This window comes from Saccostrea echinata, unplaced genomic scaffold, assembly GCF_033153115.1.
Source record: "Saccostrea echinata isolate AGI-Se365-2 ecotype Australia unplaced genomic scaffold, CSIRO_AGI_Sech_v1 ptg000009l, whole genome shotgun sequence".
Classification (NCBI taxonomy): domain Eukaryota; kingdom Metazoa; phylum Mollusca; class Bivalvia; order Ostreida; family Ostreidae; genus Saccostrea; species Saccostrea echinata.
In genome coordinates, this window is record NW_026889758.1 from 51,900,922 (window position 1) to 51,921,246 (window position 20,325).

At 31.1% G+C, this 20,325-nt stretch overlaps 1 protein-coding gene across 1 annotated transcript; it reads left to right on the forward strand.

Annotated features, from left to right (window-relative positions):
- Window positions 1-1,493: 1,493 nt before the first annotated feature.
- LOC133182867 (GTP-binding protein Di-Ras1-like) lies at window positions 1,494-9,300 on the forward strand. Its single transcript, XM_061317714.1, has 3 exons — window positions 1,494-1,650; window positions 8,091-8,264; window positions 9,092-9,300. The coding sequence occupies exons 1-3, from the start codon at window positions 1,494-1,496 to the stop codon at window positions 9,298-9,300; spliced, it is 540 nt and encodes a 179-aa protein (XP_061173698.1).
- Window positions 9,301-20,325: the final 11,025 nt, after the last annotated feature.

Below are 20,325 nucleotides of genomic sequence, written 5' to 3' on the forward strand. Positions count from 1 at the left end.
TTATTCAAATTAAGGTTTATCATATACTAGTATATGAGGACATTTCAAGAATTACAGAGTTGGAATTGGAATTTTGTAATTATCAGAAACATGCACTATAATTTTGAGTAAGGTGGAAAAAAATGCATCTGTGTGTCAAATATTTTTCTCGCAAAATGCACACAAAGTTATGGACCCATATTACTTTAAGAAAGATAATCAGAATTAACCTGTCTATAATGATCAGAATTTACCTGTCTATAATGATCAGAGTTCAAAACTCAAAAGAATGTATCAAGGGGCTTATTTTGTACAGGTATGAATGCCTTGAGGCTAGCAGTCTACCTGTGGTCGTTTGTCTCCTAATCCCTATACACAAGAAGCTATTAAATACACAGTAAAATACCCAAGAAGTCAAACTTTACTTGTGTTGGGATTTTGAGACGATTTTAAATTAGTATAAAGTTATAAATAAAGTTTCATCTCAATACTTTCTATTAATTTCTATTTGAACATGTTGAATGTGTGTCAAAGCATCCCCATTCATTAAAAAAATATTAATTAAATATTTGTTGAGCTTTTCAAAATAAATTATTATACCAAATTTTGATATATTAACATGAAGAATATTATAATTATTTCAATTACTAAAGGTATGTATGTATATATAATCAAGCTAAAAATTTCATAGTAATACAACTTCTCAATACCATGTGAAGTAAATAGCAAAGGATCAAAAGTTAATTTGAAGTTTTCCACGAGTGCCAAACAAGGTGTACAGGGTATACACTGATACTAGAAAGTAAATGTCAATCAAGTTCTAGCACCCAATGATGTACCTTAATGCACTTGATTGACAGGGGTACACAGACAAGGTATTTTTGAAGGTGGTGCTTAAGGTTTTACCTATAAAGGAGTGTTCGCTACAAAATGTATGAAATGTAAAAGGTAAAGATAATGAACAGTCATCAATCTTATAGATCCAGTAAAGAAAACCAATCGTGAAAGGGGAAAAATTGGTCCTTATATACATTGTACATCAGGTGCGTAGGAGGAGTAGGCATCCAAAGTCACACCCTCCGTGAACTCTTTGCATCGATCTTGTAAACGGAGAAATCCGTATTCAAATTTAAATTGATCAAAATCATACGTGTACATGTATTTAATTGCTATATATTATTTACCACTAATGTCACACTCTTAGACATTTATAATGCAGTCTATAGACTTATCCATCTTTGAAATACTAGTACTTATTTTCTTTTAATGTTTAAATATTGTGAAATGGTCATAATGATTTCTTTTAGACGCTTTGTTGCGCGACATTTTTCTTAAAATACAAAACTATCACAAATGAGTCAAACCTTCAAGTTTTATGAAATGACAATTAACACCATATTTACCAATATGCAATAGAAAAATGTTTGACATTTTCCACAGCTCTTCTGGGATTTAATTATCACTTATAAGACAAACCTTATTCTAATCTTCATCATACATTTTAAATCTTGGAAATGGATCCAAAGACATCAAATGTTTTTAAAATTGTTTTTCTTGGAGGTCCCGCAGTGGGCAAAACGTCTATTATTCAGCGATGTGTTCATAACGATTTTAAAGAAAAATACACACCGACTGTTGAAGAGATGTATTTCTACAAACTTGCTCTACCAGGTAAAATAGATGTATTTATCTTTGTGAAAAAATGTCGACAACGTACTTGTAAGCCTGAACATACTAATATGGCTGGTATCTAAAGAGTTTACAAACAATTCTTATATTTATAATTGATGAATATGTAATCTTTAATATGTTGTTTTCCACAGAATATTTCAATGTTTTATTATGTCCGATACATGGCATGTCTTTTGATTTATTAAATTTCAAGTGACCGAAAATTCTTTTATGTAAGTTTACTTCAAATAATTGAACACATATCCAAACGTATACATTTAGAATGTAGGACACATATCATGAAGATTACCTTAAAGTCTTTCATGCAAGTTTTGAAAAATAAGAATGAACCAATTTTCATCAAAGAGAATAAAAAACTAAGCTGCTTCTCACACTTTTAAAGGAAAATTACCAACACTGATTTTAAATAAAGATCTACGTGCGAATATTTGTAATGTGCAATGATGCAGTATTGTTTGTCTTGAAAAGATAAATATCAAATCTAAATATCACGTACACATGTATGTGAGAAAAAAAAATACATGAAACAAGCGATCAATATATCAGCAAATCATTGTCAAGACATCATTGTATTTGTAATTCGTAGCTTAAAATGAGGAAAAATTGTTTACTTTATTCAGGAATATCAAAATCAGTTTCCATAATACAATTAGTGTTGTTTTATGATAATATGAAAATTTCTTCATATCTTACATTTCTGTTGACATATCTAGGACACCTTTTCACTCTCTGTCATGAAACCAAAATCGTACTTGTGTGTTTCCTATTTGCAACTGAGAATTGAAAAAAATCCATAGTTTTCCTAAAACAAAATTTAGTTTTGGGATCATATACATCCATAATCCCCTACTGGAATCGCACGCTACAGTAGGTTTTTCGAGGGGTAAGCTTTGAAGAGTATAAATTCCCCAGAGCAAGTCTCCCCTCCCCTGTTAGTAACTCCCTTCATTTATATAATGTTATTTTCTTAATACGATGGGAAAAATTACAATATTCTTTTTAAAAAAATATATTTTATGACATCGAAATTACACTATATTTTAGCAACAGAAGAATAATGTGAGAGAGAGAGAGAGAGAGAGAGAGAGAGAGAGAGAGATTTAGGAACGTGAAAAATGCTTTTAAAAGTACCGGTGATAAAGAGTCGGATTTCCCCAATAGTAAGCCCCCCTCCCCCCCCCCCCCCCCCCCCGGAAATCAGCTTCTTGAGTGAGATCTCACCCCACCTTTCATAAAAAATCATTCTCTAGAGCAGTCTTTCCCCAAGATGAAATCCTACTATATAGCCATTTTCCGCCATTCATTAGCATATAAAATGAACTAATTTCCTTTGAAAGGTATTTCAATTTGTTCACTACCACCTATATAAAATAATTTATCAGCATTATGCAAGGGGGTATCCCATTCTGGTTCGAAATGAAGGACGGAAATTGGCTTTAGAATAGGATTTTTCACTCGAGAAAGACTGTTCTCAAAGAGGAGGTGGGGGTTGAGATCCCACTCAAGAATGAAATTTCCGGGGGGGGGGGTGTCCCACTCGGGGAATCCTACTCTATGATTCAGGTACTTTTTAAAAGTTCTTAAATATTTTTTTTCAAACAAAATCAATTATCTTTAAAAATATTTTTTTATTTAAATTTTTTATTTTTTTCCTAAAAGTTAAAAACAGAAGGATTATAAAAGATATGGTCCATGACAGTGAGAAAACAAATTTTAATGATTAGATGAATATTTCCTAATTTTAAAACGATGGATCTCCTAGGATAAAAGAATGGCGTCTGATGTATAGAAACATTGACTTCGGATTTCGGTATTTTAAAATAACCTTTATGCCAGGCAAAACTAGTCTTTCAGGAAGATTCATTTTTTCGTCGAAAGGATGCCACGTGTGGTTATCCGATGTTAATAATAAATATTTCTATATATCTCGTTGCAAAAGAGGAAAATGTACATTTACAAGAGAAACCATACCTTTAGCTTCTTTTATATAGTCAAATTTTATGGAAAATTACAAACCTTATAAAGTTTAACCTTCAAAGTAGATACTTTATCATTAGCAGTTTTCAACAGTTGTATCTTTAGAGATTAAGAGCCATTCTCTAGCTGTAATGACTTGAACTTTTATATAGGAGCTGTGGCACGCATAGTCTCAGAATTTCTCCAAACTCTCTATGATAAAAGTCTTTGATATCGTAAATTCAAATCAGACAAAAATTGGTTGCTACGTGTCATGGTAACCATAGCAACATGTCCTAAAGTTTGAAAAATGACATTTTTCATTATGTTCAGAGTCCCACAGTTAACGTTTGCAGCAAAGCAAACAAGTGGCAATGACTGTTTCTGAAAGTTGAAGGCCTGGTATCTTAAATGCATGATAAATATGTTTAGTAAATCAACTATTACATACTTTACTATGGAAACAAAGTATTCAAAAGTAATAATTTTGTTCATTTAAATTTATTAAGTCATACACTTAAGAATAAAAACAAGCAAATAATAGACAAAAGATTCTTGTAACATATACCAAGGACGAAATATCATATTTCTTACAGGTTGGCAATGGTTGTCATGGTTTTAATACCAGTAAGGGATTTTAAATTTACTCTCTTAGTGTTTTACTCTCATCCTATCTTTTTAAAAAGCATATTTCTATCTAACTGATGATCAGTTTTTAAAGCCGTTAGTGTGGCTTTAATTTTCACATTTCAAAAATTCAAATTCAATTCTTTAAATAGAGCGTTGCTATGGAAATAAGGCAAAAAAGCATGCATAAAAATCTGAAAAATATTCTGTTTCCTTGGATACGTACCCTTGTATGTAGATTCCCAAATTTTAATGATTGATATATATGAACAACTAACCTGACTTTCAATTTTGACTACCACCCAATCTCTAACTGGATGCAAAAAGCTGGCACATAAAATTATCAAAATCGAACATTTTCTCTTCTTGTAACCATAGCAACAGTGTTGTATTTTTCAACAAACTTATTAATATACGATATTTCACTTTAGCTCTACCAGATAAGTACTATTCAAGGTTAGTCAAATACTATGTTTCTTGATTAAAAGGTAAGTAAATTCATAAAGCAGCAAAAATATCACTATAAACAACTAGTACGTTGTTTCCATGGTTACACTGCAAAGAAACAATTAATCCCAATTTTTCTTATGTTGTCGGTGTTGCAAGGTCCTAAGGATGTATATTTGCCAGTCATGAATTTTATTGTTTTACCTCAAGATAGTAGCATTAACCCAATCATAGCAACAGATTTTGCATGGTAACACTGTGTGACCATGGCAACCATGAAAGTTATTTTTAGAATAATATTGCCAATACCTGATTACTTAAAGTCAAATATTTTTTATTGTTTTTCTTAAGTTGTTGATTGAGTTTGATCATGTAACATCTATCATTCGTGAATATAGAGCGTTTTTCCAGCATTTTTCAGCATCTACAATGTATTCCAAATGTACCCATGATTACCACTTACTTAGAGATAAATTGTAAATAGTTTCTTTATAGCATAAATGGCAACAAGGTGTCATGTTTTTGGGAGAATGGTTTGTTTGTTTTTCTCAGTCTTTATTAAGGCTCAATAAAGATTCAAGTAGCTAAAAACCTCAATTTTTTTCAACTTTTCTGGCTGTTACCATTTCAACCAAGACATATAGCAACGAAATTTTATTTGATATATGTTTCTGGTGTTAAGTGGTAATACTGGGCAAAGTTTCATCAAAATCGGTGACCATGCGTGGCAAAGAAGTTTAAGTGGTTACAGAGAATCGCTATTAAAGTTTTTGTTAAAAATGGATAATTAAAGTTAAAAGTGTGCGAAATGTATGTTAATTTTAGCCCAAACATACGTACATGCATTGAGACGTGCGATACGCTTGTGTGAACTATCCTCTTGAACTTTCTCATGTAAATGTACATTTTCCTCTTTTATTGATTTGAACATTCATTGTAATTAACCAATCGCAGCTTGTCGGGTCTTTACGCCAAGCACGAAAAACACCTCTTCTTTTTCCACTTGTCGGAGGCCCAGAAGTTGTGAATGTTAAAATAAATGTGTACAATGAGTTTGTGCACAAGATCTAACAACTTAATTTGCCATCTCATTATACAAAATTTAAATGACATATGTCCCCCGGTTTGTAGAGAATACATAAAATTATTTCTTTATAAACACAATTGCTGCATTTGATGTAAAAAATTTTGTTTGCTATCACATTCACTTTGGCCATTTCATTTTCTGGACATTTCAAATGACGAATTGTTCATTTATCAAGCAAAATGATAAATGTAAAAGGTAAAGATAATGAACAGTGGTCTATCTCATAGATCCAGTAAACAAAACGGATCGTAAACACGGCAAAAACACGGAACCCTTGGAACATCAGAGGTGGGATCAGGTGCCTATGAAGTGTAAGCATCCCCTGTTGACCGGTCACACCTATCGTGAACCCTATGTATTGATCAGGTGTACAATAATATAGATTAATCAATACTGTTTCATAATCATATTGAAATTAATTTTTACTACTGAAGCTCTATACACTGCTGACTGAGGAGCTCTAATATTATGCAGTTATAGTGATCTGTTATTTAATGTTAGATGAAATAAACAGAAATCTACACTTTATGACATGATTTGAATTTCTAGCATAATATAAAAAACAAAGATTAAGTAATTGAATACATTATTTGCATATATCTAATGGTAGCAAAACACCAGATTTTCTACGAATTTAGTTTAAATTCTACGTCTGGAAATCCATCTTATGCTCACAGTTCACTTTCTAAGTATCAAATTCTTCAAAATCACACTTCAGTGTTTAATACTTCTAACATTCCAGTCATTCAAGATGAGTACGACCTGCCTATAGGCCTACTGGATTCCGTAACTTCAAAAATCCTCACAAAGATGCATACCTATAGTGGATTCCTAAACTTCATAACATCCCTACAAACAAATAAAACATTGCCGGGTTCAGCAAATGATACAACAAGCCTTTATTCTTACAAAACTTTTAACTGCTGTCAAGGAGAAACTACAGTATATTCTAAAATCTGGGGTTTATCAGATGTGGATTCTCAAAAACTCCAAAGAACTTTTAGAAAATTTAAAATCACCGAATTTTCAAATGTCAGTAACATCAAACCCTGTTACTTTTCTACCTTTTATACAACCATTCCCGAAAATAAATTTTAAAAATAGGTTTTTGATATAAGGGACGACTGCTTCTTCGACAAAAATAAAACTCAGGAATTTTCTTATCGTATCATAAGTCATCAAGAAAATTACGTACTTTGTTAAAAATCACTCTGATTCTACATACAACTACTCTGAAGTTGATATTAAAAGGATGCTGGAGTTCCTCATTAACAACATTTATGTAGTCTTCGGAAACTTGGTCTTCCAACATTGTTGGAATTTTGCTGGACACTAATTGTACTCTTTTATTAGCCGATCTGTTTTTATCTTCCTATGAAGAAAAAGTTATATTCAAAGGCTTCTACACGAGAAGAAGAAATCACTTGCTGTGGCCTTCAAAACGACATTCAGATATATCGAGAACATTTTTTTCAACAGACAATAGTTACTTCCATTCACATGTCGACTCGATATATCCCAGTAAACATGAAATAAATCGCATCACAGAGTCCGCCACATCTGTTTCATATTTGGATGTTTTACTGACAATAGACAATAAAAACAAACTAACAACTAAATTGTACGGTAAATGAGATAACATTCAACTTTACGTATTTACATGTACATAGTAAAATTCCACTATCACCTGAATATGGTGTTTACGTCTTTAACTTATTCGATATTCAAGAGCATGCCTAATTTTCAAACTGAGGAAAGCTACTAACAGAACTATGTAAGTTGATGTTAGGCCTTTGTTTTTATACTGAAATTGACCACGGAATGTTCCGTCTACCTGATCAATACATGGGGCTCACAGCGGGTGTGACCGGTCAAAAGGGGATGCTTACTCATACTTGCAATTGGCACCGGATCCCACCCTTGGGATTTCCGGAGGTTCGTGTTTTAAGCCCTGTTCACAGATTTGTATTGTTTCCAGATTTTTTGAGATCGATCAATGCTCGTTGCCTTCATTCTTTCTTTCTATACACTAACACTTCGTTGTCCTAGAATATTTTTTTTGGAGAAAAAGAAAGGCAGATATCTTATGTTGAAAATGAACTAAATAAACTATGTGCACCTTTATACACTATTTTCTCAAAATTAAGTAAAAAAAAAATATTCATTAGTGTTTAGGAGTTCCCTTTAGGAACAAATTTACAGGGTTTTATTTCTAAAGAAATATTTTGAAATATTTATATTTCCCAGTAATTACATTGTACAAAATCCCTTTCGTTGAATATCTAATTTTCTTTGGTCACAGGTGGACACTGTGGGCGTTTTGAGGTCGTTGATACATCAGGACTTCTGGAATTTTCCGCCATGATTGATTTAAGAATTAGTCAAGCTCAAGCATTAGTGGTTGTCTACGCTATAGATAACGAACGATCATTTCTATTGGCCAAAAGTTTATGCGAGCGGATTCGTCAAATAAAAGGTGAGATAACTTTTTAAAATCAAATTTAAATTACTTCGAATGGATAGTCAGAGGGGAGGTATTTTCTTTATTGCTCATTATTGAAATTGTTTACCAGAGAAACGGACCTCACAAAGACATTATGTGCATGAAATTGCCTTACTTGTGCCCCCCCCCCCCCCCAAGTCATTCTAGAACCTAGATCCAATACATTTCTGTTTGTATATTTTCCATACTGTCTTGTTCACATAGTTACTTTTTATGTTTTTATAATAATAATAAGATTTAAAATTGGTATTTTATATCTACACCAACACATCTGGACTAGAAAAAATGAACTTTTATCAAATTTTGACTTTGTATTATATTAAATATGAATTATTTTCGGGCTCTGAAACTTCGGTACAGTGGTGTACTCATAAAATTAAACGTTTGGCAGTATTAACCAAGTTCCTATATTGTTCTTTAATACATGTATCAATTTATTATGAACAAATCACTATTGTCATAAACAAAGCAAGTCGTGGAACCAGTATTTACAGTGCTGGAATAACTGCACCAGATCTCTACTTTTTATTATCCTATTTTTATTTTAATATCCAAGGAAAATATATTTTTAAAAGCTCGCATGATCTGGAGGCGGTAATTTATTTGTATAATTTCAAGGAATATCACAAAATACCTATTTTGACTTACATTTTGTTTTAAATTACTAACTACTAATTAATATATAAGACTCATTAAAATACCTTCGTAAACCACCAATAGCATTATCAAAGACATTTTCGTATTTCATTACATTATGATTCAACTGAATGATATAAACAAGCCAATTTATTATATTTCAGGGGGCGAATTCAAACACATTTTGCTCGTTGGGAATAAGCTGGACTCTATCGATAGAAAGGTATCTACAGTTTCCGCCTGTCGTTTTGTAGGATGGCAGCCAAAATGTCTCCTGGTGGAATCAAGTGCTAAATACGACTTGAATGTAAAAGCTATATTTAACATTTTGTTAGACAGCTTATCCTCCTCTAGTGGGGAGAATAAAATGTAACCGTCTTTTTTAATCTAATTGATCGCAAAGGGTTAACTCCCCTATGTTTGGAGGTAACAAAGATCATAGACTGGAGAAACGGGTTTGTTTTTTGCCCAGATATGTATAACAGTGTCCAATTATTTTGTTCATAACTTAATTGATCTTTTATTTAAATATAAACTAAAAGGATTAATATTAGAGAGAATTTCTCTCTCTTTCTTTTTTAACATGAATTAAAATATTAATTTTTTGGTTTTTATAAATGTTTGAAATTTCAATTAATAATCAGCTGCTACAAAGGGGTCCAGGGAAGCTAGTGCGTAATTTCTTTTGCTTCATGTATATTGTTTGTTTAAACTATAATCGGAAATTTCAATGATACAGCAAAGTTTTACGAGTGCATTTTGGTCGGAATTCGAAGTATTTCAATCCCCGTCTTGTGAGATGTGGTCAATTATTCTGGGCAGCAACCCAGTAAGAAATTTTTGAAAACTTGCGATAAAGAACGACACAATTTTTATTCAAATTTTTTATACTAGTGCATAAATTATCTAAATAATTTAATGTATATATAAAATATTTTGTATCTTTTAGAAATTTTTGAAAACTTGGGATAAACAACGACACCATTTTTATTTAATTTTTTTATACCAGTGCATAAATTATCTAAATAATTTAATGTATACATAAAATATTTTGTATCTTTTAGAAATAAAGTGCAAGCAAACCATTCGTTTTTGTTTTTTTGTAAAGGTATACAGTGAAGTAACTCTTACTCTGGAAGACATACATGTAATACAGAAATTGTCAACATATATGGCTGTGATTTTGGTTTGAAGAACAAGAGTGGTATAATGGAATAATATTTCTGTGGTTCTGAGCTCATATGCACTTAAATTCTTATGATTCTAAGAAATTTCCCTTTTAAATGTTGAGTTTTCTCTGCTGGAAATATTTTGGTAAGCTATATTAAAAGAAATATAGAGTTCCATAGTAACCAAATATGAAAAGGTCAAAATTTAACATAAACGAGGTATATTCTTAAGTTTTTAAAAGGATTTAATATTTTTGCCAAAAAAAAGTATTTAGAAGGAAATGTTTTCTTGAACCTAGAATCTCAACTGACAAATTACTTGATTTTACAGGAGTAGCAACAATCTCCTTTAAACATTTCTAAAGTCTAAACAATAAACTTGTTTGTAATACAACCTACTGTTGAGACGAATGTTAAGCCAGTTTTCATACTGATTTGTCTGAGAATTACTCCCTTTACTTGATCTAGACAAGTGGCTCAAGGCGGATCTGACCGGAATTCTTACTCCTATATGGAATTCGACTATGGAATGTTTACAGTGGTTCGTGTTTGTCCTGCTCTCTGTATATTTTTTAAATCAAATTTTGAGCCTGAATAAATTTTTATTCATTATCATCACATTTCATACTCTGTCCATTCCTCTGAATCAACCGACATTGCCATCTTTAGTCATGAGATAGGTAGATTTAACCTTTTCTGAATATTATGAGGACACTTTTTTTTATTAGTCCTGACATTTCAGGAGCAAGTGTTTTTTATATTCTTAAATGATTTCATCCTAGTGCAACTCTTCTTTAATTTAGTCTATTCGGAAAAGGGCTTGACGAAAAGAAATAAAAGGAGGTTATCTGAGTGAGATTTTAATAGATTTACTATAATTCTAAAAGCGTGCTTGTCCAACAAAATTCTTCTGTTCTTCATAACTTTGTAACATGTAGTAGTTTATTAGTCTTTCAAAGCTTTGACTTTTGACTTCAACAAAAGGGTAATGTTCGATGAAGTCACACATTTCCACTAATTTTAAAACTGGTGTTCGACTTGCCTATTAATAAAGTTACAGAGGTCAAAACTTTATAACAAATTCATAAAAGCAAACAAAGAGGTATCACAGAAAATAAATTCCTCAAAAATTATTAGTAAAAAAATTGAATAAAAATTGATTAAAAACAAAGAAGGAAATTTATTTAAAGAAAGATATGATAGTTGCTTTCATTTATATGTGGACTCGATATATCCAAGTGAGCTAAAAAAAAGACACCACAGAGTCTACCACATCTGCTTCATATTCTTATGCTTTACTAACTATAAACGATAGTTGCCAATTCGCCACTATTACTGTATGCCAAATCAGATGACTTCAACTTTTCCATCATCAACTTTCCTTATTTATTTAGTTATATCCCACCATCACCTGCAAATGGTATATATGTCCCAAATCTTCTTCAACTTTAAGGTGCTTAGACACAGATTTGAACTTAATATTTTCTAAAATTTTCTGTATAATATCAAGACTTATATATTGCAATAACATTTCACACGAAAATATAATTAAAAACTTATTTTATCTGGAAATTATTGGAACTACGAATTCCGGGACACGTTTGATTAACACATCTTTGCACTTACACAAATTTTAACTTCATCCTTAATTTTTAGAAAAGAAGCGATTTTGTTATGTATAAATGAAAAATATTACATCTATAATCCAGAAAATTCAGAGATAGAAATGTTCGAAAGCAAAACCAATTCACCAGTGTTGTCGGTCCATGCTCTGTGATGTGTACGGACTTTAACAAATTGAACACACTCGTGAAACGTAAACTGTTTTTGTAAACAGGGCACGAGCTCTGTTATTCTTAATGTTTACGATTCACCGGGTGTGTTCAATTGCTAAACTCTGCACACACCACTGAGCACGGACTTACAATACTGTGAGTGGGTTTTGCTTTCGAACATTTCTACTCTGAATTTTCTGGGTTATAGTTCTAATATTTTTCATTAATACACAGCAAAATTGCCACTTTTCTTAAGTATTTAGAATAAAATTAAAATATGTGCAAGCGCAAAGATGTGTCAATCCAACTCGTCCAGAAATTCGAAGTTTTGATAACTTCGAGATGAAAGAAGATTTTTATTATATTTTAGTATGAAATGCTAGAGCAACATATAAGTCATGAAATTATACAGAAAATTTGAGAAAATATTAACTTCAAATCTGTGTCCAAGCACCTTTAATGAAAGAACAATGGTATGGTTATAACGAAGGCTTGAAAGGCTTAAACTCACAATTTTTATACAATTTTCTTTGATATTTTGATGTATTAATGAATTATCTACACTTAAATGTGTAAGTGTTGAAAATCATGAAATGCAGGGGCATTCTCTGCGTGCGCAATCAATAACTAAACCGAGACAGGCTACTGACTAATAAATTGATGCTACAAGAATGTCAAAAACCTTGTTTAAAGCCAGGATTTTGAAAACTCACGGTGAACGTTTTAGCAATGAAATATGAAAATAATGAACAGTATTTAATCTCGAAAATCCAATGAAACGATACGAATTTGGAGCAGAGCAAACATGGACCTAAAAAAATTAGAGGGGGGATCAGGTGCCATGGAGGAGTGAGCATCCCCTGCCGACCGGTCACACCCGACGTGTGCTCCTTGTCATGATCGGGAAACAAAAACTGGAAATATCCGTAGACAGTTCAGTGTATAAATAATGGCATAACAATCAGTATGAAAAACGTCAGTCAGCATTTGACTCAAAGACAGGTTGTATGTGCTGACAAGGTCATTGTATCGACCGAAAAACTTGCGAAAAACTTGCAAAAAGATTACTTCAAACGAGACTGTTGATATCCTTGTTTCGTCAACTTGTTTGACAATAGCATGCTCCTGCGTATCGAATCAAATGAGAGACATAAACTCCATATGCAGGTGATAAGGGTATATTGCTACATAAGTAAGGGAAGTTGACAATTGGAAAGTTGAAGTCATCACGTTTACCATAAAGCTTTGTTCTTAGGTTACATTAACGTCTTTTCTAGTAAAATATCTAAATATATAACAGATGTGTCAGAATCTGTGGTATCTTTTATTTCAAGCTAACTGGGATATATCGAGTAGACATATGAATGAAAGTAAATATTGTTAATTGATAATACGTCGTCGATATATCGATATATCGAAATGTCGAGTTGAAGGCCACAGCAAGTGTTTTCTTCTTCTTATGTAGAAGTTTCTAAATAAATTTTGCTTCATATGAATACAAAAAGGAATACAAAAATAGGTCTGCTAATAAAAAGGCGCAATTGGTACCCGAAAACAGATAGCAATAGGTCATCTGATTGACTCAGGTGACCCAAGTTCTAGCAATTTTCAGCTAAAAAATACAGAAGTTAGGGATTAATCAAACTGGATAAATATAGCATATTAAAGAACTATTTTTTCCTCGTAAATATTTCCTCACACTTTGGATATTTATAAAAGTATAAGCTTAAACCAGCTTACAAATCAGCCGAAGAAAAAAAAGTAAGTGAAAAAGTTGTAATCCTATGCCATTCTGAATATGCTTTGCAGATATCAATTTTTAGCTTTCATTTATGTTTTAAGATTACTTAATTTATGCACTTTGTAGATTTTTCTGCTTTTTCAATGTTTCTCTTAATATGGCTGAAATACTGCTGACTCTGCGTTTAGCAATAAACAAACAATCAATCAATTAATCAGTTGATCAAATAATTAATCATTTCCAATGAATGTTAATACTACATGTACTGAGTTTTTTTTAGTTTCTCTACTATATATCATTTAAAAAAATATAGGTTTGTGAAAAAAGGTTACATACACGTATACTTATGTTTATATGCATAATAAATGTATTTAGACTATAAAATTCTATTTACAACCAGAAAAGCGAACAGCAAGATTTGTCTTTACAATTTGGTTTACGATGCTGTAACAGAAGTTAAATTGCTCATGTTAATTATGTGCTTTCATCTTTAATAAATTTGTTTTTGTTTCTTTTTCAATAATTAATTATGCACTATTTGGATTTCAATTAAATATTTTTAACTAACAAATAAATTGTCTATTAGGAAAATTATTCTTTATAAGAGTAATTGTCATTCGTGTATATGGTATTGCTGATTTAAATGCGTGCATTTCAACACCTACACATTTTAGTGTAGATAATTCAATAATACACCAAAATATCAAAGAAAATTGTATAAAAATTGTGAGTTTAAGCCTTTCAAGCCTTTGTTATAACCACACCATTGTTTTTTCATTAAGTTTTAAAGCATTTTTCCACGTGGAGATATAAGATACTGATTTTCAAAAAAATATTTAATTCATGGAAGGGGATATATATATATATATATATATATATATATATATATATATATATATATATATATATATATATATATATATATATATATATATATATCCATGTATAGGGTATAAAGATATTCATGTATTGTAGGGACACAGATACATATCCTTAAGTAAACGCATTTGATATCGGGTATGTTATTCTATGTATTTTTTTTCTTTATTATGAAAAGAAAACGTTACTCTCCTAGAATTTGTTTGACACTGAATCAGGAAATTCCAGAACAACATACCTTTTACTTGTAGATGTATATGAATGTTAAGACTGCAACAGAGTTAAGCTTTTTGTCCAGTTACATTCTCTAAACTCTTTGTGAGATGTATTTATAGTGGGTTCTTTTACTACGAAAAAGTTATTTTGAACTAAATTTGGACATTCTGAAGTATCATTGCTAGACACCACATTTCCTGTTAAATTTTCATTAAACCTGACATAGAAGAAAAAGTTTCGCAAATAAGAAGAATGAACCTTTTTCTCGACTACCTCATAGTATACTACATTAAAATCAGGTGAATTTTATTTAGAAACTCGTATCAAACACGTATAAATCTTTTTATTCATTTCATGTCACATTGTTAAGTAGGAAAAATATAATAAATTCAAATCTAGTTTTATCTGTTTAGAAAAGTAGAAGACTATTATAAAATTTCACAGAGGAATGAATAAATCCATTGGGAATAGAAACTTTTATTTTTTGTTTTCTCTGAGGTACTAGTAAAATTTTTGTGATTATCAGCCATATAATTGGGCTTTTCAGAGCCTCTTAATCAGAAAGTATATCTAGTTTGGGATTTGGTCAAATCTTTTAAGAGATGTTATCAGAGAATCAAAAATATCGCTTTTTCAAAAGAGTGCAAAATGATAATAATTTTAAGTTTGCTAAATTAATGCGTAAATTAAACGTACATTTACTTAGATTAATTGTGCATGTCTTATAGAATCAATTGTTTTAGGTGCATATGAATTATCACATTACCTTTCGTGTACAGGTGAGAATTTTGCAATTTAATTATTTAATTCATGATTTTTATTCATATATATTTGTGAAAATTTGCAAAAATGTCTTTTAATGCTTTGATGACAAATTGCTGCAAGCCCACACACAATGATGGTAACAGTCCTCACTGTGTAGTACAGGTGTAGAACACGTCTCGTTCTATGTTGTGACTGCTCGTGTTCTGGTTTGTTTTTGTTTTTTTGTCTAGGAAGTGGTTAAATTCAAGGACCTTTTTAGATCCCACCCTTAGCCACATTTTTTTTTTGTTTTATGACGCAGTTCATTGCTTTAGTAATCAAAGGAATAATCTATATCAAAAATAAAGAAAAATCATATCCCTGTCACCGTATAAGATCAAAGTAATGAGAGTATTGATAAAGTCAGGTTCGAACGCCGACCATTTTACATATTTTTGAAGTGGCTTGATCTTTATCAGTTCGAGTGTTTTCGCTTTGCATTCCCCCTATATATATCGACAATTCAAATATTGAACATGGTGTTCTAATCCACAGGCCACACTATTGCCAGACATTAAGAGTAAGTGATAAACTTACAGACTAATTTCAAAAACCTACCATATTGACAAATTGATATTACAAATGCATAAATGATGCAAAAAATTGGAAGTGTAATTTAGTGTAATAAACATGGTTTTGATCGCTAAAGAGTAAATTTCATTCATATGTTTATTTCGATATATTTCAGTAAACTAGAAATGAAAGACACTACAGAGTGCTTTACTGACTATAGACCACAATGGCAAACTACTCTGTAATAACTAAACTGTTTGACAAACAGGATGACTTCAGCTGTTCTACTGTTAATTTCCCTTTTTATAACATCAACTGCATATGAAGTTTATGTCTCCCAACTAATTCGATACGCAAGCTCATTCTCAGAGTACGATTAATTTTCAAACCCACTGACAACTAAGCTGATGTTTCAAGGATTTTAAACAATACCTTTAAAAATCAGCTTTTTGCATACATTGTTTGTAAATACAACCTATCGGTGGGTCGTATTTTGTTTGACACCATTCATTGTGTCATTCATTGTCTGACACAGATTTGATACCATTTGTTCTGTCATCGCTTTTATACTTAATTTGTCTTCGGAGTACTCTGTATACCTGATCAATACATAGGACTCACGGTGGGTGTAACCTGTCAACAGGGGATGCTTACTCCCCCTAGGCACCTGATCCCACCTCTATTGCTTTAAGAGGTCCTTGTTTCTGCCCTGTTTACGACATTTTGGTTTACTAGATTTATGAGATTGATCACTGTTTGTTATCTTCACATTCTACGTGTACATATGTCAAAAGAGCTTGAAAGATGAGATTAATAGTTTGACAATTTGCTGAAAAGAGAAAGTTCTTATTTTTGTTTCTCCAAAAGCAGGTTTGTCTTTTAGCAAAACCCGGGTTAACCCTAACAAAAGTTCACGGCAGTTAAAAAAGTGTACTATTATGAATTCTAGTCAACTATAACAAATTTAAGCTTTGAATAACCATAATTTACTATGATTTTTACTATGATTTTTTTGTTTGCGTGAAACTTTACTAAGGAGCTTTCAAAAAAAAAAAAAAAAAAAAAAAATTAGAGCACTAATATCCTACAAATTCCTTTTCAATGGTAATAACTTTGGGAAATTAGAAAAGATTGACTATGTTTCTCAAGTAGAATATTGTACTTACATTGAATTTCATAATTAAATATAATCTTGGACGTGTGCGTTGAAATGGAAAGGTATTCTTTGAACCCCCCCCCCCCCAAAAAAAAAATCAAGTAAACAATAGTAACACAAAACTTCCATCATTTATTTGAAATGATTACAAGAGTATGGACTTATTTGTATTGTCGTTTTGTTTTCAATTTTAATTTTTTTTTCTGCATTCTTTTAAAAATACCTTTAGTTTTATGATTTAAACTAACATCAAATTTCTGCATATTCAATGATGACATTAATGGTAAACTTAAACCAAACAACTGTGTTTGCAGACATGGACTCGATTTTAACTCTGTTGTAGTTTATATTTACTTTTTACCTAGTGCGTTCGATTAACTAACATTGCACATTTCAGAACACGGACTGACAAAAATGGTGTATTGATTTTGCGTTCCTAGATTTCTATTCTGACTTTTCTTGATTATAGTTATAATATTTATTATAAATACAACACTTAGATACTAACTAAATAATAAATTAGAAAGTTTAAGGATACATGACAATGAAACACGCCCAAAATACGAAGTTTTGGAAATGAAAAAAAAATTGTTAAAAAGATTTTATAAGATACACTTGTATACCACTCGCAACATGTAGGCCATGAAATATTATCGAAATTTTGGAAGGATAAAGACGTTCCGTCTGTGTCCACGTTCCTTTAATGACTAAAAAGACCAGTGCCAATATGAGTTTCTCTCATTACTAGACACAAACATAAAACAGCCCCCACCCTAAAAAAGTCGATCCATTTAGAACAATAATGAATAAGCTATATTAGAGTCAGACATAGTTCATAAAAATGAGGACTGAAACTTGTGTCGTAAAATGTCAGTGTTGAAAAAGTTAATACATTTTTTGCAAAAAGACTGTGTCTAAAATGTCATGGACAATAGTGTCAAACTACTAGACTAACGTCACAAAACTAGTCCAGAACAAAAAGAACACTTTCAATGCAATTTCTGACTCGTAAATAGAATTATTCCAAAAGGCGAACTGGGTAATTGACAAATCTTGAATACGATGCTTTCAATAAAAACCAAGATTAACATTTGTAATGAAACACTTCGAAATTAAAAAGATGTAACAATAAGAATGTAGAGAGAGAGAGAGAGAGAGAGAGAGAGAGAGAGAGAGAGAGATGTAAATGGTCTATGAGCTTAACTACGTTGCGTTACACGTGTTTCGTGTTTCTCTTCTTATATAAGTTGAGTTCATTTACTCTTAAGTAGAGTGAAAAACACAAATAATGTGTTTACTTCTTCAAAACATAAATTACGTTATTAAAATTAGTTACGGTACTTGGTTCAAGACGCAGTATAATTCATTAAAGTTGTATGTATCGGATTAACAACTAAGGGGAGAATGGTAAGAAAAGTTTTGTTACTTACAATGCTTTGCATTTTGTAGCATAGCGGATAGATTGTAAAAAAGTCAAAAAAGAGAGACTAGCCCTAATAATGAATAAGAAATGAGATACTCATATATTATAAGATAAGATACTAATAAGTTTTTCTATTTCACATAACAATTTTCAAAGTTATGTTAAAATATCTTATAATTAACATCTATAAATTTTATTCTGTCAATAAAATATGTTTTCAAAATCTTTTAACCGATAAACTTTTATGATCCGTCAAATTCAGATGCAGTTAACAAATGACTTCTAGTCATTCCTTAATGATAAAATTTAACCTTTATATACACTGACCTGGCTGAGTATCTTGTTTAAATATATTTCGAAGCATCCTCACAATGTCAAGGTTTTGTGATTTCAAATAACGACTTATGTCAAGGGTTTGTGTGGAGTTCCGAAATCACAAAACCTTGACATTGTGAGGATGATTTCGAAGATAAATTGGTATAACTCTATCACGTGTTTATGCTACTAGTGTCTACCAAAGTTAAATTAACATATCAACACATATTTTAAATTATATTAATCTTGTTCATCCATAGGTTGATAATTAGTCATAATAACAATTCATGAAAAGTTCAATTAAAAAATACATTTTTATACATTCATATTCCATATTATGTTGTAAAATAGCTTCATAAGTCTTTCTGTTTAAAAAAATTGCCCTGGGAACTATTTAGATATTAATAACATACACATGTATTCAAACACCTCATAAAGGTTGTGATTATATATATTAGTCATTTCACCATTTTACTATGTTTCATGTATATATTTATATATTGCTACATACGAGTCATTCTAGATCGTTTTAACAAAAGATACTATTCTAACGTTATAGTTGAAGCTTTCATCTGTATTAAATATTGACTTGTCATGAGAAAGATCCCTTCTACTGTAACTGTAAATTTCTTCTTAATGATATTAATTTCTGGGCGTGCATGCGTACCAGTTCTCCACTTAAATTATGGATGATCCATACCTTTTCTATGAATATTGTTCTTAATGGCATCAACACGACAGTATACTTGCTGGTCTATAATTGGTAGAAAAATAACGACAAAGTCACTCCACTTTACTAACACTTTATTCGCAAAATTCTACCACATTATACATATAGATGAATCAGAACCATTTAAAAATCAGGTAATATTAGGTATTATCTGTTTAATTCAATAAGCATAACATGGCATGTATGTAGGATATTCTGGCCCTATGTTCTGTATTTATGACTTTAGATAATATTATGTATTTGTGATTTATTTTTAGTTGTATATATATATTACATATAATTTGAAAGATTTCTAAATATGGAGTAAAAAACAGTGACTTCATATTGATATGAATACATGTTGAAAATAAGAGGAGGTCTAATTTCACCAATTTAGAATTTTTTTTTACATCCTTGAAATTAAACATTAAAATTTGATCTAATACATATTGCCCCAAAAGTTGTTTATACTAAAGTGTGAGATTGGATTTCTGAAGCACCTTTCGCATTGCAATTCTAGATTGAACAACCATATAAATGCTTTTTTTTTTGCTTCCTAAGATGAAAACCATCATCTTCTTGTCCAGGTGTACCTGAAACAAATTTGTGTTATTAAATCCCCTACCGATGACATCGGGGGTGGGTGGATGGGAATGGACGGGTTGGGATGGACTGTCCAGAAATTGTATTATATCTCC

What these genes read in the sequence shown, in the direction of transcription:
- LOC133182867 (XM_061317714.1), top strand. Translation starts at nt 1,494, where the DNA reads ATGGATCCAAAGACATCAAATGTTTTTAAAATTGTTTTTCTTGGAGGT. An exon ending in CTACAAACTTGCTCTACCAG is followed by an intron (nt 1,651 to 8,090) that starts GTAAAATAGATG and finishes CTTTGGTCACAG; the next exon opens with GTGGACACTGTGGGCGTTTT. An exon ending in GCGGATTCGTCAAATAAAAG is followed by an intron (nt 8,265 to 9,091) that starts GTGAGATAACTT and finishes ATTATATTTCAG; the next exon opens with GGGGCGAATTCAAACACATT.